The following is a 14,710-nucleotide window of genomic DNA, read 5'->3' on the forward strand; positions in this document are numbered from 1 at the left end:
ATTTTCTTTGCTTTGTCCTCCCTGCATGTATGTCTGTGTTCTACGTGCATGCTTGGTGCCTGGAAAGGTCAGGAGGGGACGCCAGATTCCTTGGACCTTATGGATGGTTACGAGCCATTGGAAACTGAACACTTGTTCTATGCAAAAGTAGCCCATATTCTTAGTTGTTGAGACATCTGCGTATCCCCTCTTTGGTATAAGTATTATTGTCTTGCTTTAATATTCTGAAGAATGCTCAGACTCTTCACCTTCTACATTTAAAAAGTTTTAAAAGAAAACTGGAACCTCTGGGGGACAGATGGGACACTTTCTGGATCTCCCGTCCTTGCGAGACACATTTGAGGCCAAGAACCACATGTTATTGCCTTATGTGGCTCCTGAGTACTCCTCTGCAGCAGGCAGGAAACTGGAAAGTGTATTTCATACACCCTTGCCTTGTGTTCTCTGTTAGAATTTCAAGCAAAAGTACACAACAGTGAGATGTGAGGAAGCAGGCTAATAGAGCAGACATGGTGAAGTTCCCAAACCACAGGGTATCTCATTCCAGGACAAGGCACCGTGAGAAATAACACTTGGATATACATATCAGCCATTTGCAGGACTCAAGTGAGGACACACTGAACTCACTGAAACTTATAGATGTGTTGCATTATACATGGGAACGAACCTTTTGAACTGTGTGTATAGGTCATTCGTATCAACTTTCCTGATTTCTCAACAAGGCAATGTTGCTTGTCCAAGACCAAAGAGCTGTCCATGGAGCTTTGCTCCAGGAGCACAGACTTTAAAGATTCAAGGATAGCGGTAAGGATCACGACAGCTTTCACCAGTGCCTCCTTCTGCTTATCAAGCAGTGGTATAAACTTTATGCACAGAACTTAAGTGTCCCCAAAGTTGCATTTCTAATCTATAAAATGAGAGCAGTGACATTGCCTCATAGTGGCCAGAACATAAAAGACCTCAAATATCAACTCCTCCTACGGCTCATTGTACCTCATTAAATCAAGTTGACCCACATTTACAAGCTAACTTTCAGATCCAGACATTTGGCATGCTCCGTGCACTGGGGCACACGGTGGGTCCAACTTAGATGGCAGGGACATTTTTTCAGAGTAACAATAGTAAAATCCGTGCTCACTCCTGTGCTAAGAAGCCATTCTGTTCCTAAGCATCAACCTGACAGCTTCTCCTAGGTTATGCCAACAGTTTGAAGAATAAAACTCTTGCAGTTTCATTAGAAATGTATTTTTTCCATAAGATGAACCTTCCTGTAAGTCGTTTCTTATAGCGCTTGAAAGAGCTGTGTTGACAATGAGACTATTAAGAACTTAGGCTCCACATTGTCTCACACAGGGATTAGACAAGCCTCATGACGTGTTGGAGGCAGAAAAAAGTGACCCAAGAAAGGACTAAACATTCAGTTGTCATTAGTGTTTTCCCATGCCAATGCCGAGGTTTGAGAAGGCAGAAGGCCGGCTGGCTCTGCATGCTCCTCTGATCTCCCTGTTTTTAATGAAGTATAGAAGGTTTTATTTGACCCCTCCACACAGGAAACTAGTGAAACAGGCCTGTACGTTCTTGATATCAAGTATCAGCAATCAAAATACTTTCAAAGCCTTTTAGAAACCAGACCATCACAGATTTATTAGAAAGTAGATGCCCCGTGCTCAGAGGGGGCTCTTAACAATGCTTAATTTTCTTTATTAAAAAAAAAAGTAGAAATGACAGAAAAACATTCTCGACAGAAAATAATACCACTGAGCCTCACTGAGCTGAGGCAAAGCTGCCCTTGTTATGGCAAAGTGAATACCAAACAACACTAGCGAATCCTCATGCAATAGACACAACACTGACGGACGGACGGTGTGGGGGGCTGGTGGGTGTGCTTTGAGAAGGTTGAGTCAACCAAGTGTCAAATGTTTCAATGCATACATTGCCCAGTCATGTTTTCAAATAGCATCTTAAAAAACAAACAAGTTCTATATACAGATATGGTCCAAAATGTATCTTATAACAAGTCTCATATTATAAATTTAAGGCATCCAGATATCCTGTTCCGCTGGTGAGGTTCTTGTGGTCTGATCGCCATAATGGGGTGTCCAGTAACTCCCAATGGTGTCTGGAGGGTGCGCATGAGACTCATAAGAAGAGCGATTTATAAGAAGAGTTCCTTTGACTCTGGCTCAGCAATGTGCTTTATGCTGTAGCTTTTCTTCATGTCATGATTGATATTATTATGCCTAAACAGAAGAGAAACCACAGGCCAAAATTAGATAAAACTATGGTCCAGTTACAAGATGCTGCTGCTAAACAGATAATCCAAAATGGGAATTATCTATCTCCAAAGTATACTGAGGAGCACTTCAATCCAGGAGGCAAATTATTCGCTTTTCATATAAACCAGTTTCAGAGCAATGAACTCAGTCATCATGTAAAAATGCACACTTACTGAACACATTTGAATTTGGCTCCAGAAGTAATTTGTCAGCCACACTGATTGGAATTCAGGCACTCTATAGCCAAGGGGATTTTATCAGAGTCAAGCAAGCTAGGATGTATAGTGTTGCTCATTAAATGGAAGCAAGAGTTTCTTCATTTTTTAATTTAAATTTTTTTATTTTTTTATTTTTAAGTTTTTATATATAGTTTCCTTACAAGGACTCACTAGTGACACTTTGAATTCTACATAAAACTAGAGTATTTTGAGTTTGAAAAAGAATGCTTCAAGGCATGATTATTGAGTGGCATGTTGAAAGGCTGAAAATAGGTAAAGGTACAGGAAATGGAAAACTCAGTAACATTAGTGCTTAGTGCTGTTTCCCCTCAACACTTACTCTCTTCTAGGTCTGTGGAAGAAGAAGACAAAGGAACAGATGTTCTTTCATATGCATATTTTCCTCTGGATAAGATACATTCATTTTCATGAGCTATTAGATGCATAACATTTAGAAGCTTCCAGAGAGGAGCTAGCCTTTGTTAGTGGGCAAGCCTGTACACTACTAAGTTCTTACTGTTACTACACAAGATACAATTAAATGCTTTTCTGGTAACAGTTCTAACACTTGGATACAGGACAAGTCCAAGTGTGGCTTTATGACCTCAAAACCACACTGGTTTACTGCTATGGCTTGGACACGGTTGCAGTGTGGCCCCCAAGGCTCATGTTCGTAAAGTATGGAACTTAGAGGTGGAAATCTTGGGAGCCCCACCTGATTGAGTCCTTGTGGCTTTAGAAGAAGAAACAGTCTGGGGATGTAGTTCAGTGGTACAGTATTTGGCTAGAATGCATAAAGCCCTGGATTCACCATCCAACACTCAGAGGGGGGAAAAAGGCAGAAAGAGGAGCGGGGGAGGGAGGGGGAGACCAAAATAGGACTTACTGTTAATATGCACTCTTAAGCCAGACTGATCAAATTCAAGTGCTGGCTCCACAATTTATAACCATCATTACTGTATAATCTTGGGCAAGATGCGTAATCATCTCCGTCTTTTTCCAGTATGCAAAATGTGGATAATAATAGTATCTGCCATATATATCATTGCGAAGATTAAAAGGGCAAAGATATGTAAAGTGTCTGGACTATCTGCTGGGCTATTTTAAGTACACTCATATTTTTTATCATCTATGGTGGTATGCCAGTAGTTGATAGGGATAATATCTGAAACTGACAATTTCTATAAACACGGTGCTTAGAAATATAAAACACCAAAGAAAATATGAGCGAAAAGGGTATGGTAGATGCAGAAGCCTATGAATAGTGAATGGAGGGGGTGGTGTGGGAGATGGCCAGATCTTTTTTTTTTTTTTTAATTAATTTTGTTCTTTGACAACTTGATACATGTATATAATATATTCTGATCACTCTCTCCATCCATTCTCTCTTCTCTTCTTCTCTTTTCTCTTCCTGCTCCTTCTCATCTCCACCAGTTCCTCTCTGTGATTCATGACCTTTGGTTTTGCTTTGTGGCCCGTTTAGTTTAGCTAGGACCACTGGTGTAAGCATTAGACCGGGGAAATCCACTGACGCCTGTTGTAACCAACTGCTCATAGGTGCCCATGGGAAGGCAGTGGTTCCTCCTCCTCAAACAGCTCAGTAGTAAGGGCTGGGAGTCCCCTCAGCCCTTGCTCCATACATGCCTGACTGTTTGAACGGCCAGCTTTTGGTATGTTATTATTACTCATATATATTCATATAATCTCATCAAAAATTCAATTAGAATAAATAAGTTACAAAGCTTCATTCTAGGCTAGAAATGCTATAGTGCACACTTTTTGACAGGGCATTTTTACTCTGGTAGAGGGGATGTTGTGTTTATCACCCTCAAAAGAGCCCTTTTTCTGCAGGCGAAACCTAGTTGGATTATATAAAGCCAAGTCGTCACCAAGTAATCTGTTAATTTGAGACATTTAATATGATAATAATTCAGTCTTCCCTGAATCCTTCAATTACTCAATCTTCAGTTGCCAGCATTCAAAAGAACAAAAGTGGGTAATTCCGGGACAAACTACTCAGATAATTGTTGTGCCTCGATTTCACTCTTGGATATGAAATCACATTCTGAGTGACCAAAATTAAAAAGGAGGAAAACCTTATATTTAAATAACTGGTTTTCAAGTAATCCTGTGTGCTGAATCATCTAGGCACACACTCTGTATTTCCACAGCACGTGGCAATCCCACAGCAACTTGTGTGTGCCGTGGCCAGCAGCCTGCCACACACTGTCCCTGTGACCCAAAGGAAGAGCTTGCTAAGAGTGCTCTCTTTCTTACACGTTTCCTTGTAGCCTGTCTATATGGTTACTCTACCAAATGGTGGAATTCTGGTTCAAAATTGAATGTGCACTTTAATGCTCAAACTGAAACTAATTGTAGAAGGAGAATGTAGGACTCTTAATATATGGACACAGCCCAATAACAGCCCCCCATCCCGCCACCCATAGGATAACAGAGGCAAGGCTTTCTTTTCCTTTTTCTTCCTCCTTTTCCTCTGTTAGGCTCTTTTTCTTTCCAAATACTTATGAAGCCTCTTCCATATGCCGGGCGCCATGCTAGACACCAGGAGTATGCGGGTGCTCTCAAGGTGGGGAAGGTCATGAATAGTAGAATCCATTGCTGTCCCCCTCTGACCATTGCTGTCTCCTCACTATGACCTGCCTGAGTTCAGGAACAGTGTGTGTGTGTGTGTGTGTGTGTGTGTGTGTGTGAGTACACATATGGGTGTGTGTTCATGTAAGTACACTTGTGTGAGTCCAAGTCCTTTCCTGAGTGGGCTATTTCCCCAGTTCCCCCAAATGTTTGCCTTATTGATAAAGATGTTGAAACCTAAGGTGTGGCAAGCTAGGGATTTGGCTCAGACAAGGTTTTTATCTGTGCTGATTTCAATCAACTTATATATTTCTAAAATCCAGCCTTTAGAGAGGTGATGGGTAGGTTCTGTTCTTATAATATCCAAAGATGTCCTTAGTAATGGCAGAGTTACGGCATGGATATGACACTGTAAGAGATTTTCTCTGGGTTTACTTCACAATGTGCCTTTGGGAGTGGGGAAAATGGAGTGAAGATGGGTAAATGAGTTGTTTGCTTTAGGATTTCTGACTATCATTAAATTGGGTCTAGCATGCTAAAGCACATGTCCTGATATGCTTTCCTCTCTATGAGCAGCAGCAAACCAGTGGCATCGTGACGTCAGTTCCAGCCCTGGGCCATTAAAGATCATTCTCTTTGAAGTAGGGTTGGGCACCTTGAGATCTACGCAAACTATCTGACATCAGCTCTTGGCTCTGGCTATATAATTCTTAATGTAGCCAGTTCATGGGTGATAAACAGCAGTCTAGGTTTTGATTTGCTTTGTGTCTTCTTAAGGAGTTCTCTAATGCTGGTGCTAGGATTGGGGTGCTAAACCTCCAGAAAAGAGTGTCCCATGGTAGAGAGGGTGCTACCCGAGGTAGCCATATTTTCGAACAAGCTACCCCAGGCAGTCCCAAACCGGCAAGTGGATGCAAGCGTTCTCCGGGAGCTGTAAAAACTCAGTCAATCTATCCTTTGTAAGAAAAAAGTAAAGATCAGTCTTTTCCCTATAAATCAGGTCGCCTTCTGGAGTTGAAATGCTGAGAAGGGGGGTTCATGGAGATACGGTGGAGTCTAACTGTAAAGGCCACTGAAAAGGAAGCCAAGACCCTTTGTTATCACCTGGTGATGAATTTAGAAAACGAAGTAGCCATCAGAGCCCTCCTGTGGAACAGAATGACGTTCTTTAAGATGCTGCACTTAATGTTCCTACTTTTCCTTTACTGAGAAAAAAAAATTTTTTTTTTTAGAAACTCGATTGTGATTTTGGAGTCCTGGAGCTGATACCTCTGTCTCACAACCTGCTGACAAGGGGAGTAGCAGGGAGCTGTCAACATGTCCACTTAGAGTCTAGGCAGCCCTCCACTGTTTCAAGAAGCCACTTGATGTTCTAGCAAGTTCTCTGGCCAAAAATCTGAAGTCAACCAGTGATAGACAAACTCTTGCACTCAGGCCCCACGGGTAAATGCTGCAGGTGTCAGCGTTAATTCTGTATTGTCCATTTAAGCATTTCAGCCTAGCCTTAATTCCTCCGAGGAACCTCTATTTCTTCATTTCAGGTAGAAGGCTGCCCTTGATTCCACTGTGCAGTGGATGATGCTTGTGTCATCTGTGTGCACGTGATGCAGAGAAAATCAGAATTGATTCTCCCCAATGTGAAAAAGAAACAATAAATAAACTAGATTCTGTTTTTAGTGTAAACCCATGCCCAACTAAAACCATAGAAAAGTATATATCAGGATATAGGGCAACGAGGAGAGGTCTGGATGCTTATTTAGTATTGTGACTATACATTCATTCTGTGAACTTTCTAAGTATTTAGCACTGAATTCAAACTACACTGAATTCTCACTACCCAAGGCCTGTGAATCTGCCTGTTTAACAACTGAGCCCGTAAGTGCGGCAGAAAAGCGCTACACTCGTCCCAGACATCTGAGTGGCCCTCTAACCTCATTCTGTGCTCTGAATCTTTGTAATCCTATTCAACTGCAACGCTCAGCTTTATTCCCTTTCTTTTAAAAAGACAGGGTGAAACATTTCTGGCAGGAAGGATCTGTTGTGACATTAATTATCGTGTTCCCAGTTGCTGTAGGAGTCTGGAAGGAACGAGAGGCATTTTCCTTTCTGTTCCCAGGGAGTTTGCCAAGTCTTTGTGCTTCCTTGTCTCAGGCACAAAAGCAGCATTTTCCAGGCACCAAGAAGACACATCCAACTCAAGACAGGCACAGGAAAGGGTACAAGAAGAGGAAACTAGGCTGAGAGGAGCAGAAGCGGGACAGTACCAGGTTTCGGAAGGACAAAGAGTTTCTTTCTGAGTCACTTTCCCATCTCTAACATTGGCACTGCACAGCCCTGAGCGGGAGCCTTTGTCGCGGATAGCTGGAAGATGACTTGACTGCTTTTGGACTACCTGCCGTCAGCTGGTCACTAGTGACTATGAAGAGTCTAAAAGTTCCTCCTTCAATGCACTGAAAGCACCCCTAACATGTCTAAGATTTGTTTTCCATCCAGACCAGATACAGACATAAGCAGACTAAATATGATCTAGAGAAGGCAAAAAGGAGAAAGTTTTTCTGGAAACTTAGTGTTTTGAACTAAAGATCTGTGTGTATGGTACACGCATTCTTTGGAGGATTCTGGAGAGATGCTAAATACCGTGTCATGAATTTTAAACGATTGGCTGCATTCCTGTCACTCTTCTATTTCCTGCGAGATCAGGAAAACACATACTGCACCTCAGAAGGATTTTGTCCAAGGAGAAGTCCCAGTCACTGGCGACAGACTCCTCTTTCTTGTATGTACATAGACCATACATTTGGACTTGTGAACACTTTGTTTGAGAAAGACCCTTCTTTTATTGGTGGATCTTTATTAGAATGGCTTCTGGACTGGGAAATGGTTCACAGTGCTAAGTGGGAGAGCTTCTCACAGCAGAGGCACTTTTCTCCTAACACCAGGAGGAGGGCGATGAAGGGTACCTTCAGTTTATAAATAGTGCTGAAGCAAGGCCCCAGCTTATGCTGGAAGTTCTGATTTCTCACAGGCAGCTGACTCCTTCTACCCATGACTGAACCTAATTTCTATACTCACTTCATACTACGCTCCCTTAAAATGTAAACTAAAGGCCAAAGTTAACCGTGGAACGATGAGTTTGTGAACAGGCTCTCCCGACTGATGCTAAGATAAAGCCCCTCCAATGGGTATCGGTTATGTTCCTAGGACCTGGCTACCACCTGAACCCATATCTCTTGTGGGGAAAGGCTACAAGATTCTTCTCCATTGGTGTTATATCCTGCTTAAAAGTGTCGCAGGCACAGCATTTCAGAGCTCATGCAACTCCAAGCAAAGGCATGGCAGTGCCGCACAGTGCACCCCATGCCACATACCGTGCAGAGTCATGTGGGTGTTCTTCAGCCAGCGCGTTAGAGGGAAGGTGGATACAGCTGCTGTACATCACCTAGAGAAGTGCAATTAAGAATTGTCTGAAAACATGCAGCAAGCTCATCACATGCGCAGGTCCCGGTTAATTCAAGGCATGCAGGAGATGTTAGAAGCAAGGTGCGTGGGAAACTCTCGAGATGACTTTAGTGTTATTGCTCATCAATATACTCTATAAGTTATTTGGGAAGAATTGTGTTTCAGTTTTTTTTTTTTTTTGATGCAAGAAGTCTTGGTGTCTTAGCTGAAGTATGCTTTTTTCTAGATAAAACAAATACACGGTATAGTTGTTTTTAATAGGGGAGATGGTAGATTATTTAAAAATCAGTGATGAGCTATTAACTAAAACTTGATTTGGTATCACAACAAGAAATACAGCAAGTTCTTAAGACCTTGTTATAATCGGAATTTAAGAACCCAACAAAGAGTAAATGCCAAGCTTCCGACACTCTGCTGGATGGATGGCTTAGTAAATGGGATAGTGAAGGATCTGGGTCATTCCTTCCACAGAGTTTTACATTTTGGCTGCTATACTGTTTTTGATGGCACGACAAGCACTGATCATGCAGAAACCACTGCCTAAAAAGACGTTCCTATCTCTTATTCATGGGATGTGAATTAAAGATGGGTTTCCAAGAAATGCTGTTATAAATGACTTCACACTGCATTCTGTCTTCTCCTGTGTACTGGCGAGCCTTTTCGGTCTCTCCAGTGTCTAGTCAATACTTAGAGATCTGTGTAGTAATGTGTCATGTGGCTGTCCCCCGGGGTGGGGTGGGGGCGGGCATTCATTTTGAAGGTCATTTGAATTGAGTACTTTAGAAGAAACGGGGTTTCTGTTTATGTGATTTTAATGTGGGCTTGGGAGTACCCAGTCTACAAAGAGAACAAATTCTTCCCAAGGCTGAGAATCAGTGCCAGCAAAGGACCGATTTTATGAGGATGGGCGGTTTCATCTTGTAATAATGCCTCCTAGCCCTTGGTGGGGAGGCCTGGTGGCACTCAGAGGAAGGGTAAGCAGGCTACCAGGATGAGACCTGATAGGCTGTGACCATGGTGCGGGAGGAGGTCCCCCCTTCTGTCACAGACCTAGGGGAGAGGAATAGGGTGAAAGAGGGAGGGAGGGGGGAATGGGAAGATTCAAGTGAGGGGATAACAATTGAGAAGTAATTGGAATAAATTACTTAAATAATAATAAAAAATGCCTCCTAGCTTACAACCGCTAATGCCCGAAGCTTAAGAAACAGGGATCAAGCCTAATCTGTGATTTTTTTTTTAACACGTGTCTCTCTGCATTCTCCAAAGCAAGTGCAAGGGTCTCTATTCATTAAAAAAATTATATGAAATTTTAAATCCTGGGGTGGCCCCCTCAAGGTGGCACAAGTCAATAGCCTGGGCTTTACCAATTACACAATCAATTAAGAGTAATACAAGCATAGTCTCCAAACAGCACTCACTGCTTTATTCTTTCCTTTGCTAGTGGGATTCACAGGGTTCGCCTTGGCATCTGCTGTCTTCCTTCCAAGCGACGCTAAGGGCAGCGTGCAGGTCTTCAGCTGGCTAGCTGGCTGGTAGCTATTGTTGTTGTTCTGATTACCACTCAGAGTCTCCATGATGGACCGGAAGGTTCCAAATGGCCTTTTCATTTGCTCCCCCGAGTCACTAGTCCTCTGGGGGGCCCTGCTCCTCTCTTTGTCTTTCTCTCCATTTAGCTCCAGGCTAGTTTGCTCCATTTGCACGATAGGCTCCTCGAAGGTCACTCTGAGTTTTGAGTTTTGGGATGTCCGACGCTTGGATGATGGAGACTTGAGGGCACTCTTGGGGCTTGTGGCAACTTTTTGGGCAGTGGAACTGTCAGGACTTGACTGAGTGGGGTCTGTAGAAGGCTGGGTTGGAGAAGTCATCCCCAAGCCTGGACAGTGGGAGTCCAAGTCTGGTTCACTGCTCTCTGAGGTGGGAGATGGGCTGTGCCCATCCAGGGACTTGGAGGCCTTCATACCAAAAGGAAACCTGCGTCCCGATGCCAGAGAGTGTTTCTTTATCATCAGGTGTAAGCTTTCTGTGCTGTCCATATTCTCCACACTTTCCACAATGGGCTGGGGCCTGGGCCTGTCTGCTTTTTTCACAGGAGTGTTTTTGGGGTCTTCAGAGTTGTTTGAGTCTGTGTCAGATTCGCTCAATGATCTCTGCATCAGCTGACGTAGTCTGGCTAGCTTCAGCTCCCTTTTCTCTAGAGGAATCTTTTTTGAATTCCTGGAGGAGACCTGAGCATCCTGGAATTCCAACGACAGTTTTTCCTGGGTGCAGACATTCTCTGATATTTCTTTCCCCAATAACTGACGTAGGATTTTATCAGAGTCTTCATCCTTTCCTTTGGTCCTAGCCCTGCTGGAGACTGATAAGCTTCCAAGGACTTGTATCCCCTCCTGGGCTCCCAATTTGCTTTTGCCTGTAGCCTCATCATCTGCATCTAGAACTTTCCACTGGGACTTTCTAGAAGCTGGTGAGGAGGGCGAACTGAAAGGAAGATGAAAGAAATGTGAGATGGTTTCCCACTGCACTAAACACATTCATAAGTCTTTGTGTGACCTTTAATATGATTAGCGACTTATGGAAAACAAGAATAGAATTACTTAATGCTTTTTTTTTTCAGGACAATCAGCAAAGACTCCATTCTGTCCGCCGTAGCCAGAGCACAACATTCCCCAAACTTTATGGCTACAGAATTGCTCTGTTTTATTGTGTGCCCACTATTTGTATGGACTTCCTTACTTCTATTTCCAGCAAAATAATCAACCTTCTTCTCATTTGATTTGACTTGTAATAATACATGTAGCACAAAAAAAAAAAAAAAAAAATGGAGACTACCTCAGGCCCTGTGACCCTACACACAGACTTTTCATTGAGGTATCTTTTAAGTTATGTTGGTAGAAGCAAAATATCTTCTGTTGCCATTTTAATGAGAACCAATAAATGGAGAGCTAGAGGAATATTTAAAGATTTCAAATACCAGGCAACTCAAATACCAACATGCCTGGTTTTACCTGGGAGAAGTGGGGAGTGATTTTCCCTCTGATTTCTGGGCTTCTAGGAGTTGCTGGAGTTGGCTCTGCAGTGTGACACGCTCCACTGTCTGCCTGTAGGAAACATCCAAAGAACAGAATGCATGATTCATGGCCATTGCCAAAACTAGAGGGAGAAGAACCCTCATGAAAGTTCAGTAAGTGGCAACCCATTCAAAGGCCTGAAAACGGATTTAGTCTCCATCCTTAGGGTTCAAGACACTCACAAGGAAGCAATCAGAAGCATTGAAAAGGACAATTATTGTTTACATTAGTGACAGACCATGAGGAAACTAATAGCTCATCGGTAAGAATGAAGGGATTTCAATCATTTCTATAATGGCAACTACTAAAGCGATATTACTTGAATTCCTATGGACATACAAAAACTCTTGTCTGATAGTTGTGTGTGTATATTATACTTTACTAGTCTTAAATGAAAACACTATTATAAAATACCACATGTGATACGTTCTAATTTGTGTTTGTGTATACGTGGGTGAGTGTGCACATGGAGACCTGGAGCTGAGTTGAATGTCTTCCTCACTTGTTCTCCACCCTAGTTTTTGAAACTGTTTCTCATTGAACTTGGAGCTCCTGGCTCAGCTACAGTGGCTGCTCAGCAAGCCTCATAGCCCTCCCTGACTGCCTTAGAATGCCAAGATTATGTCTGCGAGCTGCTAAGTAAGCTATCATTTTAGGAAAAGTTTCTCTCCTTCGCCATCACCAGAACTAAAATCTAGAAGGATGTATTTAGAAACTATACTGACGATTTATAAACTATGTTTCTTGTTGAGACAGGACCTCTCTGTGTAGCCCTAGATGGCTTGGATCTCACTATGTAGACCAGGTTGGCCTTGAACTCCTTGAGTTCTGCCTATGTCTGCCTCCTTAGTGCTGGGATTAAAGGCGTTAGACACTCTGACATTTTAAAAGCAAGTGTAACAGTTTAGTAACCATAAAAATAGAACTCAACACAACACAAAATAACTGCTTGTACTTTGGGTAACAAATAGGTTCGTATTCTCTTATAAAAGGAAAAATGATGCATGGTAACAGTTCATTTCCTCTGGACATAAGTTGGTATAGCAGAATGTGCTTTAAAGTTAAGAAAATAGGCTAAAAGTAGCAGCTACAGGAAGAAAATAATCATTTAGATAATATAAATTATTATAGAAATTTGTATAAGTTAGTCAAATTTACTTTTTTATTTATATATCCACTTTTTAAGACTGGGTCTCACTCTGTAGTCTTGGGTGGCCTGGGGCTCACTATTGAGACTGTGCTGGTCCTGAACTTATAAAGCTCCTTCTGCCTCAGCCTTCCAAGTGCTAAGATTAAAGCAAATTGACTCTAATTCTGACAGAATGAGCAGCATTTATTGAATGTAGTTAGGAACTAGTATAGTTGCTCAAGGTTGTCGATCCATGTCCACATTCCCAGAAGGCCTAAACATGCCATGTTACATGGCAAAAGGGAAGCGACATTGAATACAGCTGATGTCAAAATATGACTGTTTCACAAGGATGCTAGTCCACTCGTACAAGCTTTTCACAGTGGGGAAGAGGTCAGGAGGGAAGGACTGACCCTGCTGCTGATGCCACACACCAAGAAAGGCAAATATGGGCTACAGGGTGCAGTTGTGGGTGACCTCATCTAACAGCCAGAAAGACAGCAGGAACCTGGTCTTCCAAATGCAAGAAGGTGATTCCGTAGCAATCTGAAGGAAATCCTTAGCATGGCATGATTCCCACTGACCTCCTAACCTATAAAAATGAAAGGGGAACTTGTCCTAGGTCAAGTCTCTAACTTTAGGATAATTTGTTATATGCGTCAGGGAACTAATATGGTTAGCATAAAAAATGATAACAGCTCTCAGGCGCCAGGGCACAGCACCAAATGGAGGAGTTGTAAGTGTTCGTGCAATGGCTACCTTATCTTGGGTGTGGAACAGAGGAAGCCCGGCGTACGTGCAGGGCACTGGTGCAGACACTCAATGACTGTGTCTGTCTAAAACTACTTCTGTGCAGTATGAGCCCAATTGCGTCTTCCACATCTTTGTTTCTCTCAGAAGCGGTCAGCAGCATTGCTAACAATTCACCCTCTAAGCCAAGTCTTGTGCCCTTATTTCATCTCACCCGCTCTGCCAAACTCACTGAGTCAAGCTTCGCCATGAAGATGGACAGGTGGCTTGGAGGCTAAGAGCATTTGTTATTTTTTAATTTTACTTTTTATTTTTTTAGAAGATCTGAGTTCGATTTTCAGCACTCACTCTGGGTCACTCAGAATAACTTGTAATTCCAGTGCCAGGGGATCCAATGCCTCTTCTGGTCTCTGTGGTGACCGCCCCCCCCCCCCCCCCCGACACGGTGCAGATATACACTCAGGCCCATGCGCATAGACATAAATTAAGAACAAAAATAAATAAATAAATCATAAACAACAACATTAAAAACAAAACCACCAAGCCATCTAAAGCAGGATGCTAGCCCACATTTTAGGCTTAGGGGGTCATTAAGCTTTTAGACCAACTATTCAGCTCTATATTTGGGGCATGACTTTGACCTCGAACAACACACAGATGAATGTGTATGGCTGTGTGTCAACCAAACTACTTACAAAAATAGGTGCTGAGCGGGGCTCTTTGTTAAGTTTACTATTTGCTGATGTTGGCTTACAATAAGAATAGAACTGCTAAATAATTTTACTTTGCTAGTTGGGAAGCATGGTGTGTGTGTGTGTGTGTGTGTGTGTGTGTGTGTGTGTGTGTGTGTGTTATTTTAAGAGACAAAAGTAGGAGCTGGGGTGATGGCTCAGCTGTTAATAGCACTAACTACCCTTGCAGAGGACCTGTGTTTGAATCATAGCACCCACATGGTGGTCCAAAACCATGTATCATCCCAGTTCCAGGGGACCCAGTGGCCTTTTTTTTCAAGCATCAGGCACACACATGGTGCACTGAGATATGTGCAGACAAAACACTCATAACCAGAAAAATAAAAACAATTATAAAAACAAACAGAACCACACGTGAGTACTTGCATGTATATCTGTGTACAACATGTGTGCCTTGCTCCCTCAGAGGTCAAAAGAGGGTGTCAGATCCCTCAGCACTAAAGTTATAGGTGCTTCTGAACCACAT

At 42.6% G+C, this 14,710-nt stretch overlaps 1 protein-coding gene across 8 annotated transcripts in view; it reads right to left on the minus strand.

The window, feature by feature from the left end:
• Positions 1-1,595: 1,595 nt before the first annotated feature.
• Positions 1,596-14,710, minus strand: part of SNCAIP (synuclein alpha interacting protein) — a 138,409-nt gene continuing 125,294 nt past the window's right edge. For 7 of the 8 annotated variants that reach the window (XM_084779406.1, XM_084779405.1, XM_084779408.1 and 4 more), the window contains 4 exons: positions 11,551-11,643; positions 9,964-11,023; positions 8,455-8,525; positions 1,596-2,240 (listed from right to left, as the gene is read on the minus strand). In XM_084779406.1, the coding sequence (XP_084635532.1) occupies positions 2,156-2,240; positions 8,455-8,525; positions 9,964-11,023; positions 11,551-11,643 (1,309 nt within the window). In that variant the 3' untranslated portion in view covers positions 1,596-2,155. The remainder of the gene's footprint in view (positions 2,241-8,454; positions 8,526-9,963; positions 11,024-11,550; positions 11,644-14,710) is intronic. The other variant, XM_084779410.1, reaches the window with a different exon arrangement.

This window comes from Acomys minous, assembly GCF_964271855.1.
Source record: "Acomys minous genome assembly, chromosome: 4".
Classification (NCBI taxonomy): Eukaryota; Metazoa; Chordata; class Mammalia; order Rodentia; family Muridae; genus Acomys; species Acomys minous.